This window comes from Macaca mulatta, chromosome 13 (genome assembly GCF_049350105.2).
Source record: "Macaca mulatta isolate MMU2019108-1 chromosome 13, T2T-MMU8v2.0, whole genome shotgun sequence".
Taxonomy (NCBI): Eukaryota; Metazoa; Chordata; class Mammalia; order Primates; family Cercopithecidae; genus Macaca; species Macaca mulatta.
Genome location: NC_133418.1, coordinates 78,446,913 through 78,463,543, shown reverse-complemented (window position 1 = coordinate 78,463,543; position 16,631 = coordinate 78,446,913). Strand labels below are relative to the sequence as shown.

The 16,631-nt window shown below is 48.8% G+C and overlaps 1 protein-coding gene across 2 annotated transcripts in view; it reads left to right on the top strand.

Moving 5' to 3' along the window:
* The window catches only part of EPAS1 (endothelial PAS domain protein 1), a 90,663-nt gene extending 83,847 nt beyond the window's left edge, over positions 1 to 6,816 (top strand). For both annotated transcript variants that reach the window (XM_015112282.3, XM_077959632.1), the window contains 5 exons: positions 439 to 929; positions 1,818 to 1,944; positions 2,132 to 2,246; positions 2,586 to 2,759; positions 4,630 to 6,816. In XM_015112282.3, the coding sequence (XP_014967768.1) occupies positions 439 to 929; positions 1,818 to 1,944; positions 2,132 to 2,246; positions 2,586 to 2,759; positions 4,630 to 4,781 (1,059 nt within the window). In that variant the 3' untranslated portion in view covers positions 4,782 to 6,816. The remainder of the gene's footprint in view (positions 1 to 438; positions 930 to 1,817; positions 1,945 to 2,131; positions 2,247 to 2,585; positions 2,760 to 4,629) is intronic.
* Positions 6,817 to 16,631: the final 9,815 nt, after the last annotated feature.

Here is a 16,631-nt window from a genome sequence, read left to right as displayed (position 1 = left end):
ACCTGGACACTCATTGCTTGCTTAGGCCCGTGCCAGCTTACAGGAGGGAGAAGAGGACAAAAAAGCCACAGTGTGCACCACAGGCCTAAGCATTGTAGGACAAGGACAACCACCACAGGCTGGAGTAGACAGGGCTGGCTCGGCTTCAAGAGAGAAGGCGGGCTCTGGCAGGTGGGATGGAGAGAGGAGAACATTTCTCAATGTGCAGGGTGAAGAGGGGGTCACCTCGGGAGAAGGCTGGTACATGATACAAGGTCATGTACATGACACAGCCAAGTCTGAGGTTTTCCTGATAGGCCCTAGGGAGCCAGTGGAGGTGTTTGAGCAGCACTGTGAAATGGTACTTGAGATGAATGGCTCTGCAGGAGCTGAGTTGGAATAGTGTTTGTGAGGTCGTACCAACCCCCTTGCCTCTTTGCCCGTGCTGTCTCCCCTCAGACGGATTTCAATGAGCTGGACTTGGAGACACTGGCACCCTATATTCCCATGGACGGGGAAGACTTCCAGCTGAGCCCCATCTGCCCCGAGGAGCGGCTTTTGGCGGAGAACCCACAGTCCACCCCCCAGCACTGCTTCAGTGCCATGACAAACATCTTCCAGCCACTGGCCCCTGTAGCCCCGCACAGTCCCTTCCTCCTGGACAAGTTTCAGCAGCAGCTGGAGAGCAAGAAGACAGAGCCCGAGCACCGGCCCATGTCCTCCATCTTCTTTGATGCCGGAAGCAAAGCATCCCTGCCACCATGCTGTGGCCAGGCCAGCACCCCTCTCTCTTCCATGGGGGGCAGATCCAATACCCAGTGGCCCCCAGATCCACCATTACATTTTGGGCCCACAAAGTGGGCCGTCGGGGATCAGCGCACAGAGTTCCTGGGAGCGGCACCATTGGGGCCCCCTGTCTCCCCGCCCCATATCTCCACATTCAAGACAAGGTAAGTGGCAGGCACTCGGCTGCACCAGTAGGGCCGGAACAGAGAAGCACCCACTAGTGAGATAGCTGGACCCCCAGGGAGGCCCCTGCCCCTCTCCACAGCCATCTGATACCCCATTTAGCCCTTCTCTGAGCTCAGACTTTGGGGAATCACCTCGAGCCACGTGAGGCCTAGCATAGGACAGGTTTTTATCTGGGCTGGAGGAGACTGAGGGCAGGCAAAGAAGTGGCTTGTTGAGAGCCCTGTACCTCAGTGTCTCCCTTCGAACTACCACCAGAATGCCTTTCTTATCTGGGTTCATCATCAGAGCCACAGAACACAGAAAACTGAGTGATGATTTTCCCTGGTTGAAAAAAGCAAAAAGATGCCCATGCCTCCCCCTTGCCTTTTGACTGCCCCCGGGTCCCCACCACTGCAGCCTCTCCGAGCTGTGCCCAGGCTCCAGAAGTGCCTTCCCATCTCCCCAGCATGCTCATTTCACCAGCTGAGAGCTCGCTGGGCTAAGCCACAGTGGTGGGTACATGACCTGCCACTCCCAGGGGCCGGTGGTACTTGACCTTTAGAGAGCAGCCTAACTAGTTTTCAGTGGGAGCAAAAGGCAGGGGAGAGACGGAGCAGAAGAAACCACCTAAGGACTAACACTACCCAGCCAAGCGGCCACCGTCCCCAGACCAGGAGGCTTGAGCCCTTCAGCATCTTACAGCTGAGGAAGGAGGCAGAGCTCGGGCTTGGCCTGCGGGTACACAGCCTGCCTCTGAGACTCTGTCTTTTGGGTCTTTGAGTCATCACAGGCATAAGCATTGGGCCTGGAAGGGCCCCTAAGATGAGAAGGCACTGGGTGGCATGAGGCTTCAGACTCCCTCATAGCCTGCTCTCTTGGGCTTGCAGGTCTGCAAAGGGTTTTGGGGCTCGAGGCCCAGACGTGCTGAGCCCGGCCATGGTAGCCCTCTCCAACAAGCTGAAGCTGAAGCGACAGCTGGAGTATGAAGAGCAAGCCTTCCAGGACCTGAGTGGGGTGAGCCATCCCGACTGGCCACAGGGGCCTGTCCACAGACCTTAGGGAACCCAGGGCTGCTGAGAGGGGTGGGGATGTGGCCCTTTCAAGCCAGTGACAGCCCTGTTCCAGGCCCAACCAACCCACCCAGTCTGGGGACCTGGTTTTCTGGCCCTTTCCCCTTTCCATCTGCCCTTCTTACTCCCAGGGGGACCCACCTGGTGGCAGCACTTCACATTTGATGTGGAAACGGATGAAGAACCTCAGGGGTGGGAGCTGCCCTTTGATGCCGGACAAGCCACTGAGCGCAAATGTCCCCAATGGTGAGCAGCGGCCACAGGCCTAGGCCTCCTGGGGGTTCTGCTGGAAGGACTGGGGCTCAGGAGCCTATCCTGGTTCTTCCATTCACTCACCACAGACCGTACCTGCCTCTCTGAGCCTTGTTAGAATGGGGTGATATCCTCTGTCCCTCTCCCAGTCCCACACACCCAACTTTTCCATTTCCACTCTGACTTAGATGACGCCATCAGAGGGTCCTGAAGGCTGGCTGTAGTTCTGGTGACTCTGAGCACCTTTTATAAAGGAAAGGGATGCTAGGGCTTCCTGGCCTCTCCCCTCCCTCAGGCCAGTGCTACCGTCACCCTCTGACTTTGGTCTTTCAGGTAAGTTCACCCAAAATCCTGTGAGGGGCCTGGGCCATCCCCTGAGACATCTGCCGCTGCCACAGCCTCCATCTGCCGTCAGTCCCGGGGAGAACAGCAAGAGCAGGTTCCCCGCACAGTGCTATGCCACCCAGTACCAGGACTACAGCCTGTCGTCAGCCCACAAGGTGTCAGGTGGGTGTACTCAGGATCCAATGCCGGGGGAAGCCCACCTCTATTTTTTTTTCCAGCATCTGCACAGTGCCAGGCACAGGGAAGTGCTTGACTTGAAGTCACATGTCCAGGGCTCAGGTCTCCTTGGATTTAGGGAACCTCCTCACAAGTTCCTTGTGACATCAGTGACCAGGCCCCCCAGGGGGTGGGTCTGAGACACAACTAAAAAACTCAGGCTAGAATACTGAAGGAAGAATGCAGACCACTACTTGCTGCCCACAGAGGGCTGAACACTGGGTTGGCCACCCCTAGAACACTGGCCCACTGTTGACTGACAAGAGCACTTTCAGAAGAAAGAGCGGGCAGCCACAGTGGTGAGGGCCTGTTAAAGAGAAGGTTCAGAGAGTTGGGAAGGGGTCTGGGCAGAGGATCTCCGGTCTATGCAGGGACGAGCTTGCTGCGTGGAGAAGGGAGTGCTCCTTCCCTGGGGCTTCAGAGGGAATCCTCCCATGATCAGGTGCCATCCAGGGCTCTTTCCACCCTGAGAATCCCGGAGCCTTCCCACTTCCTCAGTTCTTCATATGGATGTGTTTTTTTAAAGTCCCTTGGGCACACTGGGGTGTCTCTCTGAGTTCGGGCAGGTGCTGAGAGCATGCCGAAACTTGCTGCAGGGAGAGCAGCCTGGAAAGCTCTGGTAGGCCCACCCCACTGGAATTGGTTCAACTGCAGGCACCGATGCCTGCCTTCAACCCTGGGCCACCTTCGTCTTGATAGTATCTTGTGAAACATAGATGTCTTCATGAGGTTTCTGTTTGGCATGAAAATAATGCGTGGTTTATGGAAAAACATACCAGGCCCCTGTCCTAAAAGGCAATTTCCTCAGCAGTAGAGTTTGGGGGAAGTTCTAGTTCTGTGCTTCAGAGTCCAGGCTGTAGAACCGCCAGACAGCCCTGGCTTAAATTCTGGCTCTGCTGTTGAGTTCAGTGACTAGTATACATTTATGTGCAGTAAGAGGTAGCCAGCACTGTTCTTCCTGTTATGAAGCCCACAAGTTACCGTGAATATTGAAATCAAGGGGAAATCATATTCTTTTCAAAAGAATTGAATCCTATTAAACTCTCTTCTGACCATAAATAAGAGAAGTTAGCAAGGGATGGTGAGCAGGTATCCATTGATACTGTCCACAGGAGCAGTCAAGCTGGGGAGGCAGGCATGGACCCCAGCAAGGACCTGGGCTAGGAGCTGCAGGAGGGAATGGCCTCCTGCAGAACGAGGAACGAGGCTCTGCAGATAGGGCAAGGGAAGGAAGGTGGGCATCTCACATCGGAGGGGCAGAACACAGGGCTTCCAGGCTCTCTGCTGCCACCTAAGCCTTTCCTCCCTGGGATGGGGCCTGTGTGCGTACTGGGAATGTCCCCTCTGCCACTCACTGGTCTGCCTCCTCAGCAGAATAGCACAGAGGCAAGAAGAAAGGACTGCTGAGGGTGGTGACTGGAAACTGGATTTTCAGACCCTTGAATCTTGAGGCAGGCTGTGTGTGCGCGTGTATGTGTGTGTGCGTTCTGCATGTTCTGTGTATGTGAGCATAGATGCCAGGTGGTTCCGAACTCCCTCTCAGCCTTTCCTCCCTGCTGCCAGCAGGCATGGGACCAGCAATCCACCTCCCTGTGCTGCAGCCCGCACCTCGCGCTGTCTTCTTTCTTGGGTCTCAGCGCCCCGCCTGAGGCAATGGGTCTGAAGGCAGACACGTTCCCCAGGCGTGCAGCAGACCATGGGGGAGACACCACTGAAGGAGCAGAGTGAAATTAGGGCTGCCCTATTGGTATCGCCCAGTCACTTTTCCAGATGTTTGATTTAGGCCTTTAAGTTATGGTACCACCCCTTCTTTCAGGCATGGCAAGCCGGCTGCTCGGGCCCTCGTTTGAGTCCTACCTGCTGCCTGAACTGACCAGATATGACTGTGAGGTGAACGTGCCCGTGCTGGGAAGCTCCACGCTCCTGCAAGGAGGGGACCTCCTCAGAGCCCTGGACCAGGCCACCTGAGCCAGGCCTTCCACCTGGGCAGCACCTCTGCCGACACCGTCCCACCAGCTTCACTCTCTCCATCTGTTTTTGTAACTAGGTATTTCTAACACCAGCACACTATTTACAAGATGGACTTACCTGGCAGACTTGCCCAGGTCACCACGCAGTGGCCTTTTTCTGAGATGCTCACTTTATTATCCCTATTTTTAAAGTACACAATTGTTTTACCTGTTCTGAAATGTTCTTAAATTTTGTAAGATTTTTTTTCCTCCCCACCTTCAATTACTTCTAATTTATATTATCTATAGGTTTCTCTCCCTTTCTCTCCTTCTCACACACAACTGTCCACACTAACAAGTTTGGTGCATGTCTGTTCTCCTGTAGGGAGAGCGTTAGCTTCATTTTACTAAAAAGATTCCTCGTTACTGTTGTTGCCAAAGAGAAACAAAAATGATGTTGCTTTCCAAGCTTGTGGCTTCTCCCTTGCAGAGCCCTTCTCCTTTCTTTTTTAAAACTAATCACCATATTGTAAATTTCAGGTTTTTTTGGTTTAAGCTGACTCTGCTCTGATTTTGGAAAAAAAGAAATGTGAAGGGTCAACTCCAACGTATGTGGTTATCTGTGAAGGCTGCACAGCGTGGCTTTTCCTAAACTGGTGTTTTTCCCCCGCATTCGGTGGATTTTTTATTATTATTCAAAAACATAACTGAGTTTTTTTAAAAGAGAAAATTTATATCTGGGTTAAGTGTTTATCATATATATGGGTACTCTGTAATATCTAAAACCTTAGAAACGGAAATGGAATCCTGCTCACAAAATCACTTTAAGATCTTTTCAAAGCTGTTAATTTTTCTTGGTGTTGTGGACACTGCAGACTTGTCCAGTGCTCCCACGGCCTGTACGGACACTGTGGAAGGCCTCCCTCTGTCGGCTTTTTGCCATCTGTGATATGCCATAGGTGTGACAATCCGAGCAGTGGAGTCATTCAGTGGGAGCACTGCGCGCTATCCCCTCATGTTCTCTATGTACTATGTATGTATGTATTATTATTATTGCTGCCAAGAGGGTCTGATGGCACGTTGTGGGGTCGGGGGGTGGGGCGGGGAAGTGCTCTAACTTTTCTTAAGGTTTTGTTGCTAGCCCTTCAAGTGCACTGAGCTATGTGACTCGGATGGTCTTTCACACGGCACATTTAGACATTTCCAGAACTACCATGAGATGGTTTAGATGGGAATTCATGCAAATGAGGGGTCAGAAATGGTATAGTGACCCGGTCCACGTCCTCCAAGCTCACGACCTTGGAGCCCCGTGGAGCTGGACTGAGGAGGAGGCTGCACAGCGGGAGAGCAGCTGGTCCAGACCAGCCTTGCAGCCCCCCTGAGCTGGCAGCCAGATGGCCCTGCAAGGCCTCCAGGGATGGCCCCGAGCTGCAGGCCCTGGCTGAGGTCTCTGGGTCGGGCAGTGACAGGTATAGGTAGGAAGCACTGAAAATAGCGTTCCCAGAGCACATTGCAACTCACTGGGTAAGAGGGACGACACCTCTGGTTTTTCAATACCAATTACATGGAACTTTTCTGTAATGGGTACAACGAAGAAGTTTCTAAAAACACACACAAAGCACATTAGGCCAACTATTTAGTAAGCCCGGATGGACTTATTGCCAGAAACAAAAAGTAGCTTTCAAAAGAAATTTAAGTTATATGAGAAATTCCTTAGTCATGGTGTTGTCTAAATCATATTTTAGCTGCACAGCGTTACCCCACACAGCGTTACCCCACACAGGCAGAACTTGAAGGGTTACTGACATGTAAATGCTGGTATTTGATTTCCTGTGTGTGTTGCCCTGGCATTAAGGGCATTTTACCCTTGCAGTTTTACTAAAACACTGAAAAATATTCCAAGCTTCATATTAACCCTACCTGTCAACGTAACGATTTCATGAACATTATTATATTGTCGAATTCCTACTGACAACATTATAACTGTATGGGAGCTTAACTTTATAAGGAAATGTATTTTGACACTGGTATCTTATTAAAGTATTCTGATCCTACCACTGCTGGTGGCTCTTATTTCCTGTGGATTTATCATGGGTTATGCCAATGTAAAGTGAAATATTTATTAAGTAGTTTATAGAAATTGAACATTAGCACAGACCTTTATGAGACTACTGAAGTGAGCTGATAAGACTGGTGAAGGAAAGACTGTTGTTAAATACTCGGCAGTTAGTCAACTGATAAGTCTGAAAATTCATATTGTATCTTCCTTATTTCTGCAAGTATTTTTCTATCTGCCTCAGAGCCATTTTTTGTATCCTGTGGGGAACCAAAGGAAAGAAGTCACGGTCCCTGCTTTCAGAAAATTACATGAAGTCGTCTGAGAGCCACGCTGCTCTGTATATTCACATACCGCACTTTGGGATGGAGGTCCCGAAGGGAAAGGGGCAGCCTGGGCATTAGTACTTCAATTTGGAGGTGGCTGGGCTTGAGTAGGGTCTTCCCAGGTAGACTGTGGTTGGGAAGAGCAGAGATCCCCTCAGCCAGAGACAGAGCACAGTGAAAGCCCAGAACTGGACATGAGCATGATGTGTTCCCCAATTCAGATTTCACTTTTCCAAATCATGCCCTGCTTATGAGCAGGCCGTTAGTCTTCATGGAGCGATGGGGGCAAGGGGAGAGACTGTGCAGCAGCCTGCACTCTCACTGTCCATCCTAGAACCAGCCACTCCAACAGCATGTACTTTGCCTACGCATTTGGTCCACATAGTGTAGTCTCATATGTTAGCTTGTTAGCTCACTGGATCCTAGGTCTAAGCAATGCCATGAGCGCCCATTCTACAGCTGAAACTGAGGAACTTGTTAGATGACTTAGCAAATCACAGCTTGTTGATGGGAGAAAAAAACTTAAACCCCCTCCTGGCCAGTGCATCTCTCCTCTCACACCTCAGACTGATGGCTGGGAGGCTGGTTTTATGACAGGACCCTGTTCTCATTTCTAAACAGAAAACTCATGTCTTTATTACTTTAGCCTTTAGACCTCCTTCTGGTTCTTTTGCTTACTCTTCTCTTCCAAAACTTGGGGCCTGGACCTTCAGATTGGAGTTTCTAGGCTCTGCCAGGTTCCTACCCGCCTTTGCCTGCCAGCTGGGACTTCCTGAAAACACCTGTTCTTTTCTGAAGGTTTTCTGTGAATGACACATCTCAGCCCGTCCTTCAGGAGCAGAGTTGCCTCTGAGCACTGGCAAATTCAGGATTCAGGCCTGGAAAGGTGCTATCCCAGCCCCCTAACACCTGCAGGGTCCCATGGGGTCCACAGTGCTGTCCTTGGGCCATGATTGTACCCTCCTGCCCCTGGGGGTGCTGGGCAGCTCAAAGCTCCTCTTGCTTCCAAGTCCAGCAAGCAAGCCAGAGAGGAGCACAACGAAGCCATTGTTCCTGATGGGTCAGAGGAGCTCAGCCTCCAACCACAAGACACAAGACCCACACAAGCCATCACTGCTTCACGTTTTGCCTCAAGCAGTCCAGTGAAGACTGACTTAAATGTTCCTGATTTTATATTTTCCAAAACGTAGGTGACTCAGGAGTAGGTACATGCCTGTGTGGCCAGATGTGCAAAGACCAAGGCAGGGGCCTGCACAGAATTAGCAATCGTTCAGCCACTGGGGGTCCTATTGACGCTAGATATGTTCCCCTCCAGGCAAGCAAACCCTGATGGGCTGCGACAGCATCTCAGCACTTGTCTTGGTTGGCAGGCTTATGGATGAGAAATCTCTCTGGGAGAGGGACTCTGACCCAAGGCTGGAACATCAGAAGGCCCTACCTGGGAAAGAAGGGCCAACCCTGCCCCTTCTGATCATGCAGGGCAAAACTGATCCCACTCTGCAGCATGGGCATGGATGCCCATTTTCAGTTGGGGATGGAGAGTGAATGAACTGTGTTTTTTCTGGAGATCAAGGAAATGCAGATTCATTTCTTTTACAATATGCAAGATTCAACCACTTAACATCCTTCCCCTCCTAGATCCCGCACAAAAGACTCTGCTGTTTTGTGAAAAAGAACTTTTACCAGGAGGCCTGTAGAAGAACGGTCAGGTTAACCTGGCTCTTCCTTCCCTGAGGCAGTGGCCCACGGTAGACAGCACAGGATGTGTTATCTCAGATGCACTCGGGATACTGAGAGGAGCTGAGAAACAATGTCACCCAACCCCATCACTTCTTTTTTTCAACCTCCTCATTTTAGAAATGAGGAAACTGAGGCCCAGGGAAACAAAGCAACTTGCCTGCAGTCACACAGGGAGTTAGTGGCAGGGCGGGGACTAGAGCCCCGGCCAGCATCATGGGAATTGGGGCTGAACTCACGTAAGTGAAAGGGCAGTGTTCTCTGCCCCCGAGGTCACTGCTCACTGTCTCAGCCAGCACTGGGCCTCCCACATGGCCCTTCCCACTTCTTCCTTCCAGTCTCCTGCTCCTCACTTCCCTCCAGCACTCTCAGTTCTTCCAAAAATGATCCTGTCACCCCCGTTTCTTCCAAACATTCCTTTGAGCTCAGTGACCCCTGTGGGAACTGCTCGGCCTCTCTGTGGCCTCCATGAAGTCTAAATTAATTCTTTCACTACTGGACTGAACTTTCCTTGGCCCCCCAAGACCCAGGAGAAAAGGATTTTGAAGTACTTCCCCAGGCCCACCTAATATACACAGTGTTTAAAAATGATACTTATTCAGCACTCATGATCCTTCTTTCTAGAAGCTTCCCAGTTAGTAGGTAAAACCAAACAAAGCCTGCCTGGATGACTGAGACCCTGTCTGAGATGGTGTGTGATGATGGAGGCCCATGGCCCAGTTTTCCCAGCCAGTCCCAGCGTTAGATCACGTGCTTCCGCATCCTTGTGGGTGCAGCTGTACTTGGGCCAAGGGCGCCGTCGTGGGTTCAGAAGGCATGATAACTATTGATGCAAATGAACCCTTGGTTGTTTTAGGGTAGACTCCAGCACCTGCAAGTGTCCAGAGGAGGCCAGCAGAGATCGGCCTGGGTCTTAAGAGTGGAGCAACTCCCACCAGAGCTGGGATGGAAGAGGATTAGACAGGCAGGGGGAAAAGAGGTCATTCCAGGAGAAGTGGACCAGGGAGACAAAGGCCTGAGGCCAGAATGAGCAGGACATGCAAGAGGCCCTGGGGAGCAGGTAGGACGGGGGCTGGGAAAGGAGGGGGTGCCCGGGCAGCCTGGCAACTCACAACACAGGCCTAGAGTCAGACAGACCTAGGTTCAAATCCCAGCCCTGCTGCTTCCTGCTGTGTAACCTCAAGGAAGTCCCTTAAACATCTGATAGCCTAAGTCTGCTGTTTCGTAGAATGGTGGTGACAGCAGTCCCTACCTCATAAGGTTTAAAGCTGGAGATACAAATTTGGGAATGTGCAGTAGGTTAATTGTACTGAACTCCATGAGATGGGATGAAATATGCCTATGAGATAAGAGTGCAGTCAAAGAAGAACAGAGGTCCGGAGACAGAACGTAGGCCACTGGTAGAAGCCAGATGGAGCGGGAGCAGCCAAGGAGCAGGAAGAAATCCAGGGGTATAGTATCCCAAAAGCCAAGTGACAAGGGTGCTGTGGGAAGGAGGGCATAGTGAACTGGGTTACACACACACTAGACTGAAAGGTAAGGGAAGGGGAAAAAATGGACTCAGATTTGCCAACATGGAGCTCACCATCAACCTTAATAAGAGCAGTTTTGGTGGGAAGCTAAGGACAGCAGATTGGAGTGGACTGAGGAATGAGCTGGCTGGAGTGGGGAGATAGAGACCGTAGCAATATACAACTCCTTTGGGAAGGTTCCCTGTGCAGGAAAGCAGGGAAATGGAGTGAAGCAAGAAGATGACATGGGTCAGGGGAGTGTGTGAGAGTGTCTGTGAGTGTGTGTGGTTTCATATTTAATCAACTTTTATCTTAGAATAGTTTTAGGTTTACAGAAAGCCTGTGAGACTATTATAAGAGTTCCCTGCACTCAGTGTCCTCTGTTATTTTATTTTAATTTTAGAATAGAGACAAGGTTTCCCTATGTTGCCCAGGCTGGTCTCGAACTCCTGGGCTCAAGTGATCCTCCTGCCTTGGCCTCCCCAAGTGGTAGGAATATAGGCGTGAGCCACCGTGCCTGGCCTTCTCTATTGTTAACATTACTATGGCGCATATGTCACAATTAATGAACCAGTATTGGTACCTTATGATCTAAAGCCCGTACTTTATTCCGGTTTTTAGTTTTACTTAATATCTTTCTTTTTCTTTTCTAGGGTCCTATTCAGAATACCACATTACATTTACTTGTCATGTCTCCTTAGGCTTCTCTTAGGTTTTCCCTGCTTTTGATGGCCTTGACAATTTTGAGGAGTGCTAGTTAAGTATCTTGTAGAACATCCTTCCATTTGGATTTGTCTGGTGTTTTTCTGGTTGGACAGAGGTTGTGGGTTTTGGAAAGGAAGACCACAGAGGTACAGTGCCATTATCATCTCCTCACATCACAGCAAGGGTACGTTCCGCCATCACGACTCGTCGCCTTGATCACCTGGCTGAGGTGTTTGTCAGGTTTCTCCACTGTAAAGTTACTGGTTTTAGGAGGCCAGGAGGGACATTATTTTTGAAGATGCGCTACATTAGGAAATGTATATATGGTGATGGCAGAAAGAGAAGTTGATGAAGACAGGAGAGGGGATAATTGCAGAAGGAAAATGATTGAAAAGGTAGGATGGGCACAGATGGAATCCACTGCACCATCGAGGGGCTGGCTTCAGACAGAAGCATGGACAGCTCATCGTTTTAAAAGGGGGAAGGCAGAGAAGGGAGTAAAGCCTTAGTCCGTCAGGTGGAATTGATGGTGGGAGGATAATGAGCAATCTCTAGTCTGATCGCTAGTTCCTCAGTGATATATGAGGCTGTCAGAGGTTTGAAGAGATACAAGTATGAAATAGTCCCTAGGAAGTCAGACCGATCGATGATCAGTATCAGAAGCTCAGGTGAGATTTACGGTCATGAAGTCGCCTGCGGCACAGCTGCGTTTTCTTCTAGCCACACTGTTCTACTCTAATGGAGGCTGAATGGGTGGGTAGTTGAGTTCACCAGGTTGTGGTTCAGCCAGGAGGGTATGTTGAAGGGAGTGAGGAAAGTTTCCAGTAGAATGACTATTATGATGGATCACTAAGTTGTGTGAGAAGGAACGAAAATAATGAATAGGTTCATGATCAATGAAAAAAATGGCAGGCTCGGTGAATTGGAGGTCTTAGTGAGGTCACAGTGGTCAATGTGATATGTTAGAGAAAGGAACCATGTGGATGGGGCACAGTTGTCAGAGGAGAGGAAACTTACAATTGAGAACTCACATACATAGGACCCAGCCATGACCACTTCTAGGTATTTTAAAGAAGTCAAGATTTTAAGTCCACACAACATCTGCACACAAATGTTCATCCTCACCAAGAACTGAAAACACCCAAATGTCCTGTAGCAGCGGTAGATTTTTTTAAAAAAACTGTAATGTATCTACACAATGGACTACTACTCAGCAATAAAAGTTAACACGCTTGATTCAAACAACAGCGTGGATGAATCTCAAAGGTATTACTCTGTTGAACAAAAGAGGCCAGTACCAAAAGGGCACATTCTACATAATTCCACATATATGGCATCCTAGAAAAGGCAAAAATGCAGGAACAGAGAACAGCTCATTGCTTGCCAGAAGGCAGGGGTGAGGAGAGATGAGGGCGCTCTCTGGAGTACTGGAACTGTTGCATGTACTGTCTGTGGTGGTGGCTATAAGAATCCATGCACGTCTAAAAAACCAAAGCCCTGTACATCAGAAAAAGAATTTTACATACGTAAACTTAAAACATTTTTTAAATAAAAGCAAATGTTGAGATCTCAGAGGTGGCTGAAATCAAATGAGGGCAAGAGTCTGAGGAAGTTGGGGAGCCAGGATGTCGTCAGAGTGCTCCAGGTGGGTGTCAGCGCCAGTGAGAGTAAAGGTGGACGGAGAAAGCAGCTGGGGACTGAAGTCACTGGGGGAAGAAACCAGAGTCTGAGGACTGAGGGGGAGGAATGAGTAACTCCTCCACATCTGGCCCTGCCTGACACCTGCCTGTAGGCAACAGAAACCAGCCTCAACCTGAGTGGTTGCAGGGAGCAGGGACCTTGAGGACAGGCAGGCTTCAGTGAAAGACGGTGAAGGCCCCTTCAGAGGAGGGGAGGCTCTAGGAGACAAGAGTTCCGGAGAGTGTAGTGGAAGGGTCTGGAGGCTGAGGAGGGGTAAAGGAGGAGCTGATGTGCAGAACTCCCCAGAACAAGGGCCACGTGGTGACTGATGATCTGGAAGGCTTGGTCTGCCGAGGCAGACAATTAGGAGGGATAGCATGTTGCCCAGCGTCTCTCAGAGGTTCGAGCAAGCAGGCCAGAGGGGGCAGGGGGCTGACCTCTTCTGTAGCTGGAAGGAAGATCCAGCATGCTCCCCACGCACGGGCAGAGCCTTCGAAATGGCCCTCCTCTTGTCCTGCAGCGCCTAGGGACCAACATCCATGCACACTCACGGAACGCAAAGTGGGTTTGTGTTTGTTCGTTGATTTCCGACAACAGGTATCAGGGTGGCCAGGGGACAGCTCCCTCCCTCTCTGTCCTGATCTTGGCTTTAGACTATGTGGGTGGGCCCAGCACTTGTAGGAACAAAAAAAGAAAACAGCTGCAGTTAGAGAAGACCCATTTGGCCTAAAACAAGGAACGTTTTCCCCATCCTCATTAGCCTGGTTGAGGCGAGGGCAGCTGAGCATGAACACTGACATCATTTTGGGGGCCTCACTAAAGGCCAGGGCAGTGCTCTAAGACTCAAGTCTGGATGGGAAAGATGACTCAGACCGGGGTGGGTTGGCCTGCATGGGTTTGGGAGACCCTGGGTATGTGTGACCCGGTCTCTGCTCAAGGTTCCAGGAGCCAGCTGTGGGTGGCATCTGCAGCTCTGCAGGGGTGCGGATAGGGAGGATACGACTGATAGATCTTTAACTTCCTGGGTCCAATAATGACTCACATGGGTGAAGGATGAAATTCCAGGCATCAAAGCAGGATAGCAAAAGGCATCTTCTAAACAGGAGGAGGTGGACGGGCTCTTCTCAAGTCACTCCAGGTGGACCCATCCCCTCGCATAAATCTGCTCCTTTTATTTCTACAAGCAGAGGTGGGGGTGGACTGGTGGCAGTACTCACAGTCAGAAAGTAGAGACGGTCACAGTGACTTTATTATTTATTAGGCTGAGCTTGACCAGAGTATCTCATTCATTCATCACAACAGTCCTGTGAGCTCATAGTATAATTATTGCCATTTGGAGATGACGAAACCAAGACAGAGAGAAATACTTTGCCAAGGAAGTGCCTTTGGTATGGAGTATGGGAATTTCTGAAAAATATCTTATTAATAAGTGAGTAGTAGCCTATAAAGTAATCATAGTAATAATGTGACCCTAAAATGCATTAATAGAAGAACAATTCTGAGCAAAAAAGGAACGGGTAATCCCGCAATACTGTGGGCTAGGAAGCCACCCTGATATATGATATCCCTCTCTGGGCACCAGGTTTTAATAAACAGGAATGTATTCAAAGAAGGATGACTAAAATGGTGAGGAGACTCTCAACTATGTTACAAACACTCACTAGAAAAGCTGAGGAAGTTTGTACTGGAGAAAGTAAGGTTTGGGGGAGCTCACAAGCCCACCTGCAAGTATCTGGAGAAGCAGAAGGTGTAGAACTTTTCTGGGTGGCTCCACAGGATAGGATCAGGCCTATGGGTGCAGGAAAACAGAGTCCAGCTGAACGCAAATACACTCGGAAACAAACCTCACCCTTTCCCTAATGTTTCAGTGTTTACGTGCTCGGAATGACAGAGGAATCTCTTTACTCTGATCACCAGAGAAAGCTATTTAGAACATGACGGGCTAAGAATAACAGGAAAAGGTAATGAAAAACTAGGATTACAAAACTTCCCTCACGTCTCTGTGTAGATGAAGCCTGGTCGTGAAAGACAGATGGCCCGTACGCAACCCAGGATGACCAGAGGGGAACCGGCACTGCCCCTTAACGGTGAGCCGAAAAAATGGTGCAAATTATGGTGAATTTAGATTTTAAAATGTGTTTCTTCCTTGATAGAGATTTAGACTGCATGGCCTTCATGGACTACTGTTTCTCTTTGGGAGGTACTGTGGCACTGCATCTGAAGTTAGGAAGAAAGCAAAAAAAAAAAAAAAACCCCCACCAAGTCAGAATTCCCCTCGAAAACCCCTAAGGAAGGTGTGACCACGCTGAAAACCAACACCCCACTTCTCCAGCACAGTCAGCTTTTCCTCCGGTATCAGAACAACTGTGGTTTCTTTGGATGAGCACCAGATGAAACAGTTGGCTCATATCTAGAGATCACCTTGTAAAGAAAACACATCTTTAAACACAGCTATACTCAGCACAGCAAGATGCTCACATCTCCAGAGGGATGTGGTGACTGAGATTCCCTAAAGAAACATAGGATCCACAACTCCTTTCTCAGGGGCATATGGTCATTTCCTGGAATGATCTGTTAGCATACTTACCTGTATTCAGAGGGAGATCTAGATTTTGAAGGGCTTGTTAATGGTATGTGCCTTTGCTGGGCATGGTGGCACACACCTGTAGTCCCAGCTACTTGGCAGGCTGGGGCAGGAGGATCACTTGAGCCCAGGAGTTCAAATCCAGCCTGGGAAACATAGCAAGACCCCATCTCAATTTTTAAAAAATGGTATGTACCCTTGACATGATATAATAAAAACCATATTTTACCTCTACGATTCTTCCCCCTAAAAACTTTTAGGGAATCTCAGTCTAATAACGAGAAAGAGAATCAGACAAGTCCCAGCTGAGGAACATTCTACCAAAAAAACCTCACCAGAATTCCTCGAAACTGTCAAGGTCATCAAAAACAAGGGCTGGCCATGTGGCTCACGCCTGTAATCCCAGCGCTTTGTGGGGCCAAGGTGGGAGGATCACTTGAGCCCAGGAGTTCAAGACTAGCCTGGGCAACATGGCAAGACCCTATCTCTACAAAAGAAATTTAAAAATTAGCCAGGCATGATGGCACATGAATAGTTCTACATTTACTTTGAAAAGTGAGTCTTTAAATAAAACCTTCTCACTAAGAAAACTTCAGTACCCAGATGGCTTCACCACTAAATTCTCCCAAACGTGTGAGGAATATCATTCTGTCTCCAATACATTTAGAGAATAGAAAAAGAGGGAACACTTGGAACTCATTAGTGAGGCCAATATATCCGTGACATCAAAGCTTGGCAGACATACAATAAGAAAAAACATTGCAGGCCAATCTCTCTCACAAGCCTCAATTCAAATATCTTCAAGAAACTATTATCAAATCAAATCCAGCGGTACATGAAAAGGACGATGCATTCCAAGTAATCTGGGTTTATTACAGACACATGGTTAGTTTAATAATGAACAATTGGATCAATGTAATTTACCATATTAACAGAATAAAGAAAAAACCTATCTCAAGAGATGTAGAAAATACATTTGATAAAATTTGAAATGCATTATTTTGTTAAAAAAATTCTTAGCACACTAAGCACAGAGAATAACTTCCTGAATCTTATAAAGAATATTTATTTTAAAACTTATATCAAACATCATACTTAATGGTGAAATCTAAAAGCTTTCCCCTGAAAGAAACAAGACAAGGATGTCAACTATTGTCACTTCTATTCAACATTAAATGAGATAGAAAAACACAAAGTCAGTTTCTCCTATTCTTTACTTTCACAGTTACTCAACACAAAACTTTTGACACACCAACCAACCAATTTTCCA